This window comes from Rhinopithecus roxellana, chromosome 11 (assembly GCF_007565055.1).
Source record: "Rhinopithecus roxellana isolate Shanxi Qingling chromosome 11, ASM756505v1, whole genome shotgun sequence".
In the NCBI taxonomy this organism is placed as follows: domain Eukaryota; kingdom Metazoa; phylum Chordata; class Mammalia; order Primates; family Cercopithecidae; genus Rhinopithecus; species Rhinopithecus roxellana.
Genome location: NC_044559.1, coordinates 137,459,800 through 137,477,577, shown reverse-complemented (window position 1 = coordinate 137,477,577; position 17,778 = coordinate 137,459,800). Strand labels below are relative to the sequence as shown.

Sequence of the window (17,778 nt, the reverse complement as noted above, 5' to 3'; positions counted from 1 at the left end):
CCTCAGGTGATCCACCTGCCGCAGCCTCCCGAGGTGCTGGGATTACAGGCGTGAGCCACCATGCCCAGCTTCCTAACTCTTTTAAACAATTACATGGCTAGACTCTTATCACCAAGACAGATCAACAAAAAAAAAAAAAAAAAAAAGGAAACACAGAACATATCCCCAGGTTCTCTTACTTTTCCAGCCATATGAACCTGTAAAGAAGCAAAAGGACTTTCTTATTCATTTCATTCCCAGGAACTGAAATTACTATCAGATTCCTTCCTGATTTATACTCTCATTATATCTAACCAATATTTAAGTTTCATCACAGCAACCTCTCCCGTTTGTCTTATCTGATCTATAACCTCTCCATGAACAAGCCCATCCTGGGTGCCCTTCATAAATCTCTTAATAATATCAGTGCTGCTTGGTTTCAGCTTTCCAGCATGATCAATACTTCACTTGTCACTATTAGAACCCTGAGTTTAATTACTATTAAACTATTCACTTGTCACTATAACCCTGAGTTTAATTACTATTCAGTATTAATAATTGACACAATAAGATCCATTAGTAGAACAAATTTATTAAAAAACTTCAAGTAATAACTTAAAAAAACACGAGGTAGAAACAAAAATTTTAACATATTTAGCATTCATTAAAAAAAAAACCCTCAAGAGAAATGGAAGATTTCCAACCCCCAGATCTGTTACCCCAAGATTTTAACCTTTGTTAAATCTGTTACCATATAAATAATTAATCATCTTGAGGCTATTTTGTTTTACAAAACATCTTTACACAAAAAGGGAAAACTGAGTGATGCCCCCAAACATAGGGGCATATGAACATATGTGAAAATAGGAATCTACTTTTTAAATTTGTTATCAATTCAGAAAACAATATTTGTTGCCAAAGACGATGTAAGAATTATTTTCTTTTATATCAAAATCTACTCTAGAATACCAAAATACTGAATACTGAAAACAAAAAAGGGGGATAGTAAGGGAGGATAGAAAATTAACAGGAAGTAATCAATTCATGTCATAAAAGTCTAGGTTTAGAGTGAAAACACATCTGATAGCAGAAAAAATCCTAGCAAAATGGCCTTTGGATTAGGGACCTCAAAATACAGAAAAGAATCACACTTACATTCTCATCATCACAAGACTGTGCTTAAATGATGAAAACAAATCAAATCCCTTTATCAAGTGTTTCAGATAAAGTTCTTACAATGATATCTACAAAATCAAATTAGTCCTGAAATGTCTGACTTAAAAGTTTAAAGCCCAAAGTCAAAAGTTAATCCATCTTCAAAGCTGGTAAAAATTTATCAAACTCTGTCTCTAAGTCAGGCAAAAATACATGTATAGGACCCATAAATTTAGACTTTTCACGGTTTTGGGTACACCTGTGCTTAAAAACATAAATACTGCATGAAATTTTGTATGGTGACAGAATTTTCTGTATAGGCACGAGCTAGAGAAGATACTACCCTAGTATGAAAAGGCAAGGGAAATAGTGTTTTATTCTCTTTGAAAGTCACCCAATATGTGGCAAAGACTTTCATGTTCTCTTGATGGAAGATCAATGATGTAAAATAAATTAAGGAAGAAATATTTAGCACAATATGGAATGGCATAAATTTATGACGTTATTATTTAATATTTTGTAATTTGATTTACAGGACCACAAAAAAAAAAAATACGGATCTTTATGGCATTCTATGAATAATTACACCCTTAAGCAATAAGAGTTATTTATCTTTTTTTTTTTTTTTTGAGACAGAGTTTTGCTCGTTGCCCAGGCTGGAGTGCAATGGTGCAATTTCGGCTCACCGCAACCTCTGCCTCCCGAGTTCAAGCGATTCTCCTGCCTCAGCCTCCCGAGTAGCTGGGATTACAAGCATGCGCCACCATGCCCAGCTAATTTTGTATTTTTAGTAGAGACAGGGTTTCTCCATGTTGGTCAGGCTAGTCTCGAACTCCCAACCTCAGGTAATCTGCCTGTCTTGGCCTCCCAAAGTGCCGGGATTACAAGCGTGAGCCACTGCGCCTGGCCTCAGAGTTATTTATCTTAGCCTAATTCATACCTTCATAAGAAGTATGAAGTTCTTATGAAGCCTAAGAACTTCATACACTTTTTTTGTTTGTTTCTTTGAGATGGAGTCTTGCCCTGTCGTCAGGCTAGAATGCAATGGTGCGATCTCAGCTCACTGCAACTTCTGCCTCCTGGGTGCAAGCGATTCTCCTGCCTCAGCCTCCCAAGTAGCTGGTACTACAGGCGCACGTCACCATGACCAACTAATTTTTGTATTTTTAGTACAGACAGGATTTCACCGTGTTAGCCAGGATGGTCTCAACCTCAACCTTGCGATCCACCTGCTTCGGCCTCCCAAAGTGCTGGGATTACAGGCGTGAGTCACCGTGCCCAGCCCATACACAGTTTTAAAAAATGATTTATCTTTTTTTTTTTTTTTTTGGAGACGGAGTCTCGCTCTGTTGCCCAGGCTGGAGTGCAGTGGCCGGATCTCAGCTCACTGCAAGCTCCGCCTCCAGGGTTCATGCCATTCTCCTGCCTCAGCCTCCCGAGTAGCTGGGACTACAGGCGCCCGCCATCTCGCCCGGCTAGTTTTTTGTATTTTAGTAGAGACAGGGTTTCACCGTGTTAGCCAGGATGGTCTCGATCTCCTGACCTCGTGATCCGCCCGTCTCGGCCTCCCAAAGTGCTGGGATTACAGGCTTGAGCCACCGCGCCTGGCCCCAAAAATGATTTATCTTAAGGCCAGGTGCAGTGGCTCACCTCCTCTCTACTAAAAATTTAAAAAATTAGCCAGGCATGGTGGTACATACCTGTGGTCCCAGCTACTCGGAAGGCTAAGGTGGGAGTCCAGGAGGTCAAGGCTGCAGTGAGCAGTGATCCCACCACTACACTCCAGCCTGAGTGAATTTAGGCACCACTTCTCGGGGAAAACAAAGGCTGAGTGTGGTGGCTGACACCTGTAGTCCCAGCACTTTGGGAGGAGGCGAGTGAATCACTTAAGCCCAGGTGTTCAAAACCAGCCTGGGCAACATGGTGAAACACTGTCTTTACAAAACAAATACAAAAATTATCTGGGCATGGCGGCATGCACCTGTGGGCCCAGCTACTGGGGAGGCTGAGGTAGGAAGATCACTTGAGCCTGGGAGATTGAGGCTTCAGTGAGCTCTGATCATATCACTGCACTGCAGCCTGGGTGGCAAAGCAAGGCCCTGTATTTAAAAAACAAAAACAAACAAACCAAAAAATCTTAAAAAATAAATAATACTCCATTTTAATCTAATCATTTGTTCCGGGTTAAAAAAAGGTTATAGGCCGGGAGCCGTGGCTCACATCTGTAATCACAGCACTTTGGGAGGCGTAGGCGGGGGGATCACTTGAGCCCAGGAGTTCAAGACCAGCTTACGCAACATAGTAAGAGCTTTAATTTAAACAAGTATATAAATACTCACAACAGTGCAATCAAATGTGACCATATACAGAACAAAAAGGATATTAATTTTTCTGAATTTAAATGATTAAGCAGCTTCTCCAAAGGAGGATAGCAGTTTAGTGAGGGCATGCACCCCAGGAGAATCAGTTTATGCTTGGCTCTGGTTATAGCAACATTAAGACGTCGCCAGTCTTTCAAGAGTTCACCAACCTGTAAGAAATATAATTTTCAATTATTCAAGTTCAAAGGAATGGCTGAATATATTACAACACATCCCTATACAATGGACAACTGTGCAAATTTAAGAATAGAATGAGGCCAGGTATGGTGGCTCACACCTGTAATCCCAGCACTTTGGGAGGCTGAGGCAGGTAGATCACTGGAGACCAGAAGTTCAAGACCAGCCTGTGCAACACAGTGAGACCCCATCTCTACAAAATACACAAAAATTAGCCAGGTGTGGTGGTGTGCACCTGTGGTCCCAGCTACTCAGGAGGCTGAGATGAAAGGATCACTGAGCCAGGGCTGCTTGAGCCCAGGAAGTCAAGGCAAGGACGCAGTGGGCCATAACCATGCCTCCACACTCCAGCCTGGGTGACAAAGGGAAACTGTCTCAAAAAAAAAAAAAAAAAAAAAAGGAGACTATCTAAGAACTGAGTAGATGAGGGATGGAGTACAAAGGAAACCTTTTATTATGTATATCTTAAAACCATATGGATATACTATACAGTTGAGAAAAATGAACTAAAGAGAGGTAAAAATAAGAAAACCAAAAAAAAAACTATTTTGGGAGATGAACGTGGGAGGATTGCTAGAGCTCAGGAGTCGCCCATCAGCCTGCACAACGTGGCAAAACGCCATCTCTACAAAAAAATTTAAAAAATTAACTGGGTATGGTGGTGCATGCCTGTAATCCCAGCTACTCAGGAGGCTCAGATGGGAGAATCACTGAGCCAGGGAGGTGGACATTACAGTGAGCCAAGATTGTGCCACTGCACTCCAGTCTGGGTGACAGAGGCAGATCCTGTCTCAGAAAAAAAAAAAAAAATCAAACTTCAATTATCTATAAATTTGAAAGTATACAAGGAAGATCTTATATGAAACAGGCCTCAAATACAACAGCCAAGGGGTGGAAGCAACCATTCCATCTGACAGATGAATGGATAAATAAAATGTGGTACATAGAGACAATGGAGTATTATTCATTCTTAAAAAGGAAGGAAATCCTGTCACATACTACAACAGGATGAACTAGCTGGCTAAGTGAAGTAAGTTAGTCACAAAAAGATAAATACTGTACGATTCTACTTATATGAGGTACTTAGATTAGTCAAATTCAGAGACAGAATGTAGAATGGTGGTTCCAGGGGCTTGGGGAAGAAGAAAATGGGTGGTTAATCATGAATACAGAGTTAGATTTGAAAATGAAGAAGTTCCAGATATCTGTTGAACAACAGTGTGAATGTACTTAACACTAATTAAACCGTACACCTAAAAATGGTAAGATGGGCCGGGCACGGTGGCTCAGGCCTGGAATCCAAGCACTTTGGGAGGCTGAGGTGGGCGGATCACCTTAGATCAGGGATTCGAGACCAGTCTGGACAACATGGTGAAACCCCGTCTCTACAAAAGTACAAAAATTAGCTGGACATGATGGCGGATGCCTGTAATCCCAGCTACTCGGGAAGCTAAGACGGAAGAATCACTTGAACCTGGGAGGCGAAGGTTGCAGTGAGCCAAGATCGCACTACTGCACTCCAGCCTGGGTGACAAGAGGAAACGCTGTCTGAGGTGGCACCACTGCACTCCAGCCTGGGCGACAGAGCAAGACTCTGTCTCAAAAAAAAAAAAAAAAAAAGAAAGAAAGAAAAAAGAAAAGAAAAAAAATGGTAAGATATACATTTTATGTGTTCTTTTAAATCACGATTTTATTTTTTTTAAAAAATGGAATACATCTGCAGAATGCAATTTTGTTACACAGGTATACGTGTGCCATGGTGGTTTGCAGCACCTATTGACCTGTCGGTTAAGTTCCCTCCCCTCACCCCTAAACCCCTAAAGGCCATGGTGTATGTTGTTCCCCTCTCTGTGTCCACGTGTTCTCAATGTTAAACCACAATTTTTATTTTTTTTTTATTTTTTATTTGTTTTGAGACAGAGTCTTGCTCTGTCGCCCAGGCTGGAGTACAATGGTGTAATCTCTGCTCACTGCAACCTCCACCTCCTAGGTTCAAGTAATTCTCCTGCCTCAGTCTCCCAAGTAGCTGGGAATACAGGCGCACACCACCACGCCCAGCTAATTTTTGTATTTTTAGTAGAGATGGGGTGTCGCCATGTTGGTCAGGCTGGTCTCAAACTCCTGACCTCAGGTGATCCACCCGCCTCGGCCTCCCAGGTGGCTGGGATTACAGGCGTGAGCCACCGCGCCCGGCCCACAATTTTTTAAAGAGAGAGAAATGCCCCAAATCAATCAGTAGCAAACCCAATTAACTCACAGTTCCATCCTTATTACTTCTAACAAAAGACACTAGGACAATACTTTTGTCCCTTCCTTGGTATTTGTCTACTGTATTAACTTCGACCATTCCAATAGAAGAATGTGCCAATAAATCATTGATGATCTTTAACTGCTGCCTGTACGGTGCAATAATACCAATATCAGAGGGATTGCATCCAGCCTAAATAGAAAAAGACACATTTTAAAAGAAAGAAATCCTGATTAAGTTAAACTTTTCTGAATTTAATAATTAAATGCTTACATTATGTGCCCAACTGATGTTTATAACACACTTACCTATCTCAAAGACTGAATATAATTACTGAATTTGCTCTAAATTTGTCCATATTTCCCATGATGAAATAATTCCTTAGACATTGCTCCCTTAATTTTGAGAGTTTCATGGCAATGTAACGGATTATGTGCCACTAAAACAGTGCGCGCACACACACACACACACACACACAGTACAAAGAAACACATTTCACCTTCTGCTGTTTATTTCACAGAAAAGCTTCCAATCCCAATCACTACGTCACAGTATTGTCTCAATTAGAATTAGCTGACATTACAAAAAGTTATTATCGTAAATGAAGATTCCAAATGTCATTATAAAATATTACATGTCTTAGATACACTTTCTCAAAATCAAAACAATGGGGCTTCAATCCCCTTATCTTAATAAATGAGAGTTAATGTCAGATCAGAAGTTTCTTACAGTCTAATATTCTATTATTCTGTACCTTAACATTTGTTATCCTTGAAAATTCTAAATTACCTTAATAAAAATGGAGGTTAGGAAAACTATGACTCTGGCTTCTGTTATATTGCTCACACCACCTTTTTCAACTTGTTCTGGTGCAGGAACCTAAGTAGAAAAATATACAGCCTGCTGATAATACAATCTCTAAAGTAAAGAGTACTATAAATAAGCAAGTGGCCATAAAGACTGTACTACTGATTTGGAGATGAAAAATATCTTTGTCTAAAAGATGAAGGTGAAAGAATCAACAAAAATGAATTATATTAATATTAGTCACTTTCAGAAAGCTACGCAGAGGCCATCTATCTTAAACATGCTATGACTGAGGCTAAAATACCTACGAAAGCTGATCACTCACTGAACTTCACATACTTAACTTTGTTATCCCCCATTTTACAGGAATCAAAGGCAGAAAAGAATAAGTAACTTTCCCAAGGCCTCACAATAAACTGTGGCACTAGTATTTGAACTTAGGGTGGCTGGGCACGGTGGCTCATGCCTGTAATCCCAGCACTTTGGGAGACTGAGGCAGGCGGATCACAAGGTCAGGAGTTCGAGACCAGCCTGGCCAACATGGTGAAACCCCATCTCTACTAAAAATACAAAGATTAGCTGGGTGTGGTGGCACATGCCTGTAATCCCAGCTACTCGGGAGGTTAAGGAAGGAAAATCGCTTGAATCTGGGAGTCGGAGGTTGGGAGTCCAGCCTGGGAGTCAGAGTGAGACTCTGTCTCAGAAACAAACAAACTTAGATCTGGGTCTCATATCTATGCTCTTTCCATTTTCTTGTCCCCTTTTATACAAATAACGGAGCAGATAAAACTGCTGCCACACCTGATACATCTCTTCAAAGACTACTTTCCTCCTACATCATCCCTAAGCAAACTTGATTATTTTTAATACAACTTACTTGGAATCCCGATGGTAAAAAAGAGAAAACAAGTAGCAAAAATAAAGATTCTGAGCGATCGCTGGTGAAGGAAATAAATGCAACTTACAATTAGTAAGCTAGAACCATGGTTTATGAAAGCAGTCATTTGTGGCCGGGCGCGGTGGCTCACACCTGCAATCCCAGCACTTTGGGAGGCTGAGGCAGGCAGATCACAAGGTCAGGAGATCGAGACCATCTGGCTAACAAGGTGAAACCCTGTCTCTACCAAAAATACAAAAAATTAGCCAGGCGTGGTGGCGGGCGCCTGTAGTCCCAGCTACTTGGGAGGCTGAGGCAGAAGGATGGCGTAAACCCGAGAGGCGGAGCTTGCAGTGAGCCAAGATCGTGCCAGCCTGGGCAACAGAGCAAGACTCTGTCTCAAAAAAAAAAAAAAAAAAAAAAGAAAGCAGTCATTTGTGAAATGAGTCTATCTGAATCAGTTTTCCAAAGTCTGCCTGCGCCTAGGTGTTAAGATAAAATAAAATTCTTCAACCTGAGTTGCTAAGGGTAGTATCTATGAGATGAAAATTCCATCACAGACATGTAGTAGAGCCCTATTTTTAACAACCAGCTTTGAGAAATGCAGACAAGGGCATTAAAAACACACACACACACACACACACACACACACAAATCAAGCTGGCTTCATCCATCCATCTTTTTTATTTTTTTATTTTTATTTTTTTGAGATGGAGTCTCGCTCTGTCGCCCAGACTGAAGGGCAGTAGCGTGATCTCGGCTCACTGCAACCTCCGCCTCCTGGGTTCAAGTGATTCTCCTGCCTCAGCATCCTGAGTAGTTGGGATTACTGGTGTGTGCCACCAGGCCCAGCTAATTTTTGTATTTTTAGTAGAGACGAGGTTCACCATGTTGGTCAGGCTGGTCTCAAACTCTTGAACTCAGGTGATCTGCCTGCCTCAGCCTCCAAAGTGCTGGGATTACAGGCATGAGCCACCCAATCCGGCCATCCATCTTTTTGTTTTTTTTTTTTTTTTGAGACAGCTTCACTCTTGTTGCCCAGGCCAGAGTGCAATGGCGCAATCTCAGCTCTCTGCAACCTCCGCCTCCTGGGTTCAAGCAATTCTCCTGTATCATCCTCCCAAATAGCTGGGATTACAGGCATGTGCCACCACACTAGGCTAATTTTAGTAGAGACGGGGTTTCTCCACGTTGGTCAGGCTGGTCTCAAACTCCCGACCTCAGGTGATCTGCCTGCCTCGGCCTCCCAAAGTGCTGGGATTATAGGCATGAGTCACCGAGCCCGGCCGCCAGTCATCCATCTTAATAACAGGAAACAATGATTTTAGAGTAATATGCTCATATAATTGGTTGCTATATTCTTATTTTATTTACTTGAGACAGGGTCTTGCTCTGTTGTCCAAGCTGGATTGCAGTGGCGCAATCATAGCTCACGGCAGCTTCAACCACTGGAATTCAGTGATCCTCCTGCTTCAGCCTCCTAAGTAGCTAGGACTGTAGGTGCACACTGCCATACCAGATAATTTTTTTTTTTAAGTTTGGAGACAGGGTCTCGCTCTGTTGCCCAGGCTAGAGTACAGCGGGGTGATCTTGGCTCACTGCAACCTCTGTCTCCCGGGTTCAAGCAATTCTCCTACCTCAAGCCTCCTGAGTAGCTGGGACTACAGGCAAGCACCATACCTGGATAATTTTTTTATATTTTTTAGTAGAGATGGGGTTTCACCATGTTGGTCAGGCTAGTCTCAAACTCCTGAACTCAAATCATCCGCCTGCCTCAGCCTCCCAAAGTGCTGGGATTACAGGCATGAGCCACCATGGCCAGGCACATCTAGATAATTTTATGAAGAAATTTTTTTTTTTTTTAGGAAGAGGGTCTCACTATGTTGCCCAGGCTGGCCCTAAACTCCTGGCCTCAAGTGATCCTCCAGCCTCAGCCTCCCAAAGTGCCAGGATTATAGGCATGAGCCACCAAGCCCAGATGGTTACTATATTTTTATTTGAACTTATGTAAAGACTTCCAACTCAATGCTGAGAAACACTACATAAAGCAAAATGTACAAATATAGGGTAAAAACTTAATTCTTAGTTCCCAGAAATAAGAATCAAGTCATTTAAAGTCCTTGTGAAAGGCCAGGCGCCGTGGCTCACGTCTGTAATCCCAGCACTTGGGGAAGTGGAAGAGGGCATATCACTTGAGGCCAGGAATTCGACACCAGCCTGGCCAACATGTTGAAACCCAGTCTCTAATAAAAATACAAAAAAATTGGCTGGGTGTGGTCGTGTTTGCCTGTAATCCTAGCTGCTTGGGAGGCTGAGGCAGAAATGCTTCAACCTGGGAGGTGGACGTTGCAGTGAGCTGACGTTGCACCACTGCACTCCAGCCTGGGCAACAGAGCAAGACTCTGTCTCAAAAAAAAAAAAAAGGCCGGGCGCCGTGGCTCAAGCCTGTAATGCCAGCACTTTGGGAGGCCGAGACGGGCGGATCACAAGGTCAGGAGATCGAGACCATCCTGGCTAACATGGTGAAACCCCGTCTCTACTAAAAAAATACAAAAAACTAGCCGGGGGAGGTGGTGGGCGCCTGTAGTCCCAGCTACTCGGGAGGCTGAGGCAGGAGAATGGCGTAAACCCGGGAGGCGGAGCTTGCAGTGAGCTGCGATCCGGCCACTGCACTCCAGCCCGGGCGACAGAGCAAGACTCCGTCTCAAAAAAAAAAAAAAAAAAAAAAAAAAAAGTCCTTATGCAGATTTCTGTTTAATGATTGGTTTGTAAAAAGGTCTTCATGTGCATTTGTGGGGCAGGGAGGTTATGAGAAACCTCTGTACCTTCCACATAATTTTGCTATGAACCTAAAACTGCTCCAAAAAAAATAAAACTTTTTTTTTTTTTTGAGACGGAGATTCACTCTGTCGCCCAGGCTGGAGTGCAGTGGTGTGATCTCGGCTCACCACAACCTCCGCCTCCCAGGTTCAAGCAATTCTCCTGCCTCTGCCTCCCAAGTAGCTGGGACTACAGGCGCCCCACACCCAACCAAGTTTTGTATTTTTAGTAGAGATGGGGTTTCGCCATGTTGGCCAGACTGGTCTCGAACTCCTGACCCCAGGTGATCCACCCGCCTCGGCCTCCCAAAGTGCTGGGATTACAGGCATGAGCCACTGTGCCCGGCCTTAAAGTCTATTTTTTAAAAAGTCTTTAAAAGGACATCAATTTATTATACTCTCTGTCCATTTGTAAACCCAGCCCTTTGATAGTATCAGTGCCAATTCCTTTTCTAGGAAATAGAATTATACCCTTGAGTTCACTCTGTGGCTTTCCTTCTTCAAAAGTCAATTTTGACATCTACTGACCTCCAGAATAAACCTCCCCCCAAAAATATTCAGCCTATAGAAAGAAAGACTATTTTGGGCCAGGCGCATTGGCTCACACCTATAATCCCAGCACTCTGGGAGGCCGAAGCAGATGGATCATTTGAAACCAGGAGTTCAAGACCAGCCTGGCCAACATGATGAAACCCTATCTCTACTAAAAATACAAAATTAGCCAGGTGTGGTGGGTGCCTGTAATCTCAGCTACCTGGGTGGCTGAGGCAGGAGAATCGCTTGAATCCAGGAGGAGGAAGTTGCAGTGAGCTGAGACCGTGCCACTTGGGCAACAGAGAAAGACTGTATCTCAAAAAAAGAAAAAGAAAAAGAAAGGAAAAAGAAAGAAAAGACTATTTTGGGTTGAAGTATGAGAAGTACATTAGTTTTGCCTTTTTTTCCCCCCTGAGATGGAGTCTCACTCTGTCACCCAGGCTGGAGTGCACTGGCACAATCTCGGCTCACTGCAACCTCTGCCTCCCAGGTTGAAGCAATTCTCATACCTCAGCCTCCTGAGTAGCTGGGATTACAGGCGCCTGCCACCATGTCCAGCTAATTTTTGTATTTTTAGTAGAGACAGAGTTTCACCATGTTGGCCAGGCTGGTCTTGAACTCCTGACCTTGTGATCCGCCCACCTTGGCCTCCCAAAGTGCTGGGATTACACGTGTGAGCCACCGTGCCCGACCTAGTTTTGCCTTTTAACTGATAAGCTCTAATCAGGGCATATGCTAATGCAAACTGAGAAATTTAAATAATAAGACAAAATGAGAAAAACTAAAGAGAAAAAATTTTTTTTTACCTTGTCTGTATTAAGAAAACAAACAGGATTGTTGGGTTCAAATACTCCCATCAGCCAAGGATTATCAGAATAGTCAGCATAAAATTCCAGGTCCAGCTTCACATCTTTAAAGTGAGGTAGGTTTATCACTGCATTGGCCACTTTGTCTGATCCACACTCCAGCTTGCCCTCATAGGTCAGTTTATTACTTAAGGACATAATTTTACTAAGGGAATTACAGAAGATAATGTTAGTTTCGGCAGATGGAAACAAATATGAAAACCACTCCCAGCTAACAGTTACAAATACCTGTTCATTCTGTACTGCACGGTTAACTGTACAACAGCATTCTTACTCCGCTCCAGCCTCTTGAATAAGCTTTCACTCATGCCCAGAGCTCTGTCAACAAATCAGATTCAGGTTTATCAGTGTACTAAATATGTTTCTTGAAAAGAATCTGGTTCAAAATTAACACTTAAATGTCTGCCTACCTTGCTTCACGGTTTAGCACCAGGGGAGGAAGCTGCTGATGGTCCCCCACTAACACAAATCTCCGTGAAAAAAAAAGGGGGCCCAGACAAATTGGTTGGCTGATTTGAGAGGCTTCATCCACAATACAAAAATCAAAAATTTTACGGGAAAATATTGGATGGTTTATTCCCATACATGTTGTTGCAACTATAAGCTTAAAACAAGGAAAACAGATCAGTTATTTAATATGTAAAAGAAATGTAGTTTTGTTTCTCTCATTTTTGAAATGAAAAGATCAAAAGGTTTTTGTTCTATGGCATCAGGAATTCTTTGATATTATTTAATTCCAGTGCTCACATTCGGATATTTCCCTGTGGAAATCTGGAACATTCAAGAGGCAGTAAGTTAGTTAGGTTGTTTTTTTTTTTCTTAATGTCAACCAGGACTTTGCTTCTGGGAAAATGGAGTACTTTGCCTTATTCTTTCCACAAACACAACTAAAATCCTTATGCATTATGTATATAAAACAAACAAAAGAAGCCTCTGAAAGGTGGACAGAAGGCAGACCAGCTAGGGAGCTTAGGACCAAAGAAACAACACAGTAGTTGATTCCCTGGGCTTTCTTTTTGCCTCATAGATCCCAGATTTGGAACTGAGAGAGCCACAACCCAGAAACACCAGTGGGTGCTGACTAAAAACAGCTGCAACCAAAGTCTGCTCTCTTTAGCAGAAGGAACAGGAAAGGGAAAGCCTAGCTAGACAGAAAATTTTCACACAATAACCACTCTAGCCAAATATCGCAGGAAAAAAAGTACAGCCCCACAATCACAGACACCAGCAAACACTGAGGAGGGTAGATCTCTGCCCTTCTTAAGGCTGTAACAAGGTGCCCCATACCCCACCAGGCTGGTGTCGGAGAAAGCCAAGTAGAGTCAGGTCTTTCATCCCTGATGACTGGTAACTGGTACCAATCCCACATGTTAGTAGAGACCACATCAGAAGCCTAGACTTCCACTCCTACCAAGCAGACCCAGCGGTAATGAGGAACCTCCCATTTTGGTCAAAGAGGGCTAAGTGGGGAACGCAGACTCTGATTCCCACCTGGCAGTAATGAAATGGTATCTCCTCTTCCCCCACCACGGCAGTGTGAGAGGAAGCCAGCTAAAACAGAAGTTTTCAGTAACAATAAAATACGCTCATGTTTCAATAAAAAAATCAATCATTATAAGACGAACCACGAAAATCTCAAACTCAATGAAAAAAGATGACAATCTATAAATGCCAACACCAGAATGACAGAGATGTCAGAACTATCTGACCAAGATTTTAAAGTAGGCATGGTAACAACATTTTAATGAGTGATTATGAACACGCTTGAATATGAATCAAAAAACAAAGTCTCGCTCAATAAGTAGAAGATAAAAGGAGCCAAATGGAAATTTTAGAACTAAAAATATGATAACTGGGCCAGGCGCAGTGGCTCACGCCTGTAATCCCAACACTTTGGGAGACCAAGGTGGGCAGATTGCTGGAGCTCAGGAGTTTGAGACCAACCCGAGCAACACGGTGAAAACCTGTCTCTACAAAAAATACTAAAATAAGCTGAGCATGGTGGCATACATCTATAGTCCCACCTACTTGGAGGGCTGAGGCAGGAGGATTACTTGAACCAAGGAGGTCGAGGCTGCAGTGAGCCATGATCATGCCACTGCACTCCAGCCTGGGTGACAAAGTGAGTCACTGTCTCAAAACAAAACAAAACAAAACAGGCCTGAGGCCACTGGTAGCCAGAGGGTCACCATGAAGTTCAATCCCTTCATGACCTTGGACCGCAGCAAAAACCACAAACGTCACTTCAATGCCTCCTTGCACGTGCACAGGAAGATCATGTCATCCCACTCTCTAAGGAGCTGTGGCAGAAGTACAATGTCCACTCCATGTCCATCCGCAAGGATGACGAGGTCCAGGTAGTTCAAGGACACTACAAAGGTCAGCAAATTGGCAAGGCAGTCCAGAAAGAAATATGTCATCTACATCAAGCAGGTGTAGCATGAGTAGGCCAACAGCACAACCGCCCATGTGGGTACTCATCTGAGCAAGGTGGTTATATTTTGTATTTAATAAAAATACAAAAAATTAACTAGGCATGGTAGTGCACGCCTGTAGTCCCAGCTACTTGGGAAGCTGAGGCATGAGAATCATTTCAACCTGGGAGGCAGAGGTTACAGCGAGCCAAGATCGGGCCACTGCACTCCAGCCTGGGTGACAGAGGAAGATTCTGTCTCAAAAAAGAAAACCTTCAGCATCTGGGGCCAGACAGAGTTCTTAGACTTGAGACCAAAAGTATAATCTATAAAAGGAAAAAATTTATATTCCGGACTTCCTCAAAATACCTTTTGCGGCCAGGCACAGTGGCTCACGCCTGTAATCCCAGCACTTTGGGAGGCTGAGGCAGGAGGATCACCTGAGGTCAGGAGCTTGAGACCAGCCTGGCCAACACAGTGAAACCTCATCTCTACTAAAAATACAAAAATTAGCCAAGCATGGTGGCTCATGCCTGTAGTCCCAGCTACTTGAAAGGCTGAGGCAGGAGAATTGCTTGAACCTGGGAGGCAGAGGTTGCAGTGAGTGGAGATCACACCACTGCACTCTAGCCTGGGTGACACAGTAAGAGTCCGTCTCAAAAAATAAATAAATAAATAAAACCACCTTTTGCTCTGCATAAGACCCTATGAGGAGGATAAAAAGCAAGTGATAGAGGGAGAGAAAATACCTGCAAACCACATATCCATTAAAGGGCTAGTATTAGAATATACATCTTAAAAATTCTCAAAACTCAACACTACAAAGCATATAATCCAAAATGGGCAAAAACATGAAGAGGAGATACAGATGACAAATAAGCACATGAAAACCTCATTATGGGCTGGGTGCAGTGGCTCAAGCCTATAATCCCAGCACTTTGGGAGCCTGAGGAGGGTGGATCACCTGAGGTCAGGAGTTCAAGACCAGCCTGGCCAACATTTTAGTCTCTACTAAAAAAAAAAAAAAAAAAAAAAAAAAAAAAAAAAAAAAAACATGTGGCGCATGCCTGTAATCCCAGCCACTTGAGAGGCTGAGGCAGAAGAATCACTTGAACCTGGGAGGCCGAGGTTGCAGTGAGCCAAGATCACACCATTGCCCTCCAGCCTGGGCAGTAACAGGGAAACTCCGTCTCAAAAACAAAACAAAACAGAAAAACACCACATTATGGCTGGATACACTGGCTCACACCTGTAATCCCAACACTTTGGGAGGCAGACAGAGGTAGGAGGATCACTTGAGCCCAGGAGTTCAAGATCAGCCTCGACAACATAAAAAAAATTAAAATATTTAGGCAGGCGTGGTGGTACATGCCTGTGTAGTTCCAGCTACTCAGGAGGCTGAGGCAGAAAGATCACTTGAGCCCAATAAGTCAGGGCTGCAGTGAGCCGTGGTCTCACCAGTGCACTCCAGCCTGGGCAACAGAGCAAGACCTTATCTCAAACATACACACACACACACACACACACACACACACACACACACACACACACTTTAACTACTGGGTAAATGCAAATCAAAATCTCCAAACACCTACCAAAATGGCTAAAATTAAAAATAGTATCAGTTGGGCATGGTGGCTCACGCCTCTAATCCCAGCACTTTCGGAGGTCAAAGCAGGTGGATCATGAGGTCGGGAGTTCAAGACCAGCCTGGCCAACATGGTGAAACCCCATCTCTACTAAAAATACAACAAAATTAGCCAGGCGTGGTGGCACATGCCTGTAATCCTAGCTACTCAGGAGGCTGAGGCAGAATTGCTTGAACCCCAGAGGTGAAGGTTGCAGTGACCTCAGATTGTACCACTGCACTCCAGCCTGGGTGCCAGAGAGAGACTCCATCTCAGAAAAAAATAAAAAAAAAAATAGTATCACCACCAAATGCTGAGGAGATCACTCATATATGTAAAACGTTCCTACTTAGAAAAACAGTTTGGCAGATTAAAAAAAAAAAAAATGAACACGCAACTACCAATCAATTCAGAAATTGTACTACTGGGAATTTATCCCAGGGAAGTGAAGACTTATGTTACACAAAAACCTGTAACATGAGTGTTTACAGCAGCTTTATTCATAATATCCGAAAACTGGAAACAATCCAGATTTTCAGAGGGTGAATGGTTAAACACAAGGCAGTACATCCATATTTTAGAAAAATACTTGGCAACAAAAAGGAACAAACTATTAATAGATATAACTATCTAGGGGAAGCTCCAGAGAATCAGGCTGAGTGAAAAACACCAATCCCAAAAGGCTACTGCATTTAGGTAACATTCTCCAATGACCAAATTATCAAAATGGAGATCAGAGTCTCAGAGTTATGGCTGTCGGAGGTTAAAGAGGGGCAAGACAGGACAGAAGTGGATACAACTATAAAAGTGCAACATGAGGAATCTTGTGGTAATAGAATAGGGACTGTATCAATGTCAACATCCTGGGTGTGACATTGTACTATAGATTTGCAAGATGTCACCACTGCATAAAGGGGACAAAGGCTCTCTCTAGTATTTCTTACAACTGCATGTGAATCTACAATTACCTTAAAATAAAATGTTTAATTTAATAAAAATGTTAACCTGATATACATCTTAGCCAGTTCTAAATTTATCAATAACAGGAACAGATATTAGACAAAAATATGCTAGTATTAGACAAAGGAGGTAAAGGTAAAGGAACAATCTATTAAATCTAATTCTTGGGAAATTTTTTAAAGACAAAAATATCAGTTAAACCAGGCACTATAGCCGCACCCATAATCCCAGCTACTTGATGGAAGGTTTGCTTAAAAGAAAAAACAAAAAAAAAAGCCGGGCGCGGTAGTTCACGCCTATAATCCCAGCGCTTTGGGAGGCCAAGGCAGGAGGGTAACCTGAGGCCGGGAGTGCGAGATCAGCCTGACCAACATGGAGAAACCCCATCTCTATTAAAAATACAAAATTCGCCTGGTGTGGTCACGCATGCCTGTAAATCCCAGCTACTTGGAAGGCTGAAGCAGGAGAATCACTTGAACCCAGGAGGCGGAGGCTGCAGTGAGCTGAGATGGCGCCATTGCACTCCAGCCTGGGCAACAAGAGCGAAACTCCATCTAAAAAAAAAAAAAATTAGCTGGGCGTGGTGGCGGGCACCTGTGGTCCCAGCTACTCAGGAGGCTGAAGCAGGAGAATGGCGTGAACCCGGGAAGCAAACCTTGCAGTGAGCCGAGATTGCGCTGGTGCACTCCAGCCTGGACGACAGAGCGAGACTCCGTCTCAAAAAAAAAAAAGTCAGTTAAGAACTCCCAGTATAAATAAACATTAAATAACAAAATAAAATAAAAATTAGGTTCTATATAAAAGCCTAGAGACAGTCATCACAAGACTATTAAGTACCATTGCTTCTAATTCAAACTTGCTAAGAACCCTGATTTTCTTTTTTTTTTTTGAGCTGGAGTCTCGCATTGTCGCCTGGGCTGGAGTGCAGTGGCG

At 42.8% G+C, this 17,778-nt stretch overlaps 1 protein-coding gene across 2 annotated transcripts in view; it reads right to left on the bottom strand.

Annotated features, from left to right (window-relative positions):
• Positions 1 to 551: 551 nt before the first annotated feature.
• The window catches only part of DNA2 (DNA replication helicase/nuclease 2), a 65,256-nt gene continuing 48,029 nt past the window's right edge, over positions 552 to 17,778 (bottom strand). For both annotated transcript variants that reach the window (XM_030941536.1, XM_010375235.2), the window contains 7 exons: positions 12,254 to 12,447; positions 12,072 to 12,161; positions 11,784 to 11,988; positions 6,730 to 6,819; positions 5,950 to 6,132; positions 3,518 to 3,664; positions 552 to 1,577 (listed from right to left, as the gene is read on the bottom strand). In XM_030941536.1, the coding sequence (XP_030797396.1) occupies positions 1,509 to 1,577; positions 3,518 to 3,664; positions 5,950 to 6,132; positions 6,730 to 6,819; positions 11,784 to 11,988; positions 12,072 to 12,161; positions 12,254 to 12,447 (978 nt within the window). In that variant the 3' untranslated portion in view covers positions 552 to 1,508. The remainder of the gene's footprint in view (positions 1,578 to 3,517; positions 3,665 to 5,949; positions 6,133 to 6,729; positions 6,820 to 11,783; positions 11,989 to 12,071; positions 12,162 to 12,253; positions 12,448 to 17,778) is intronic.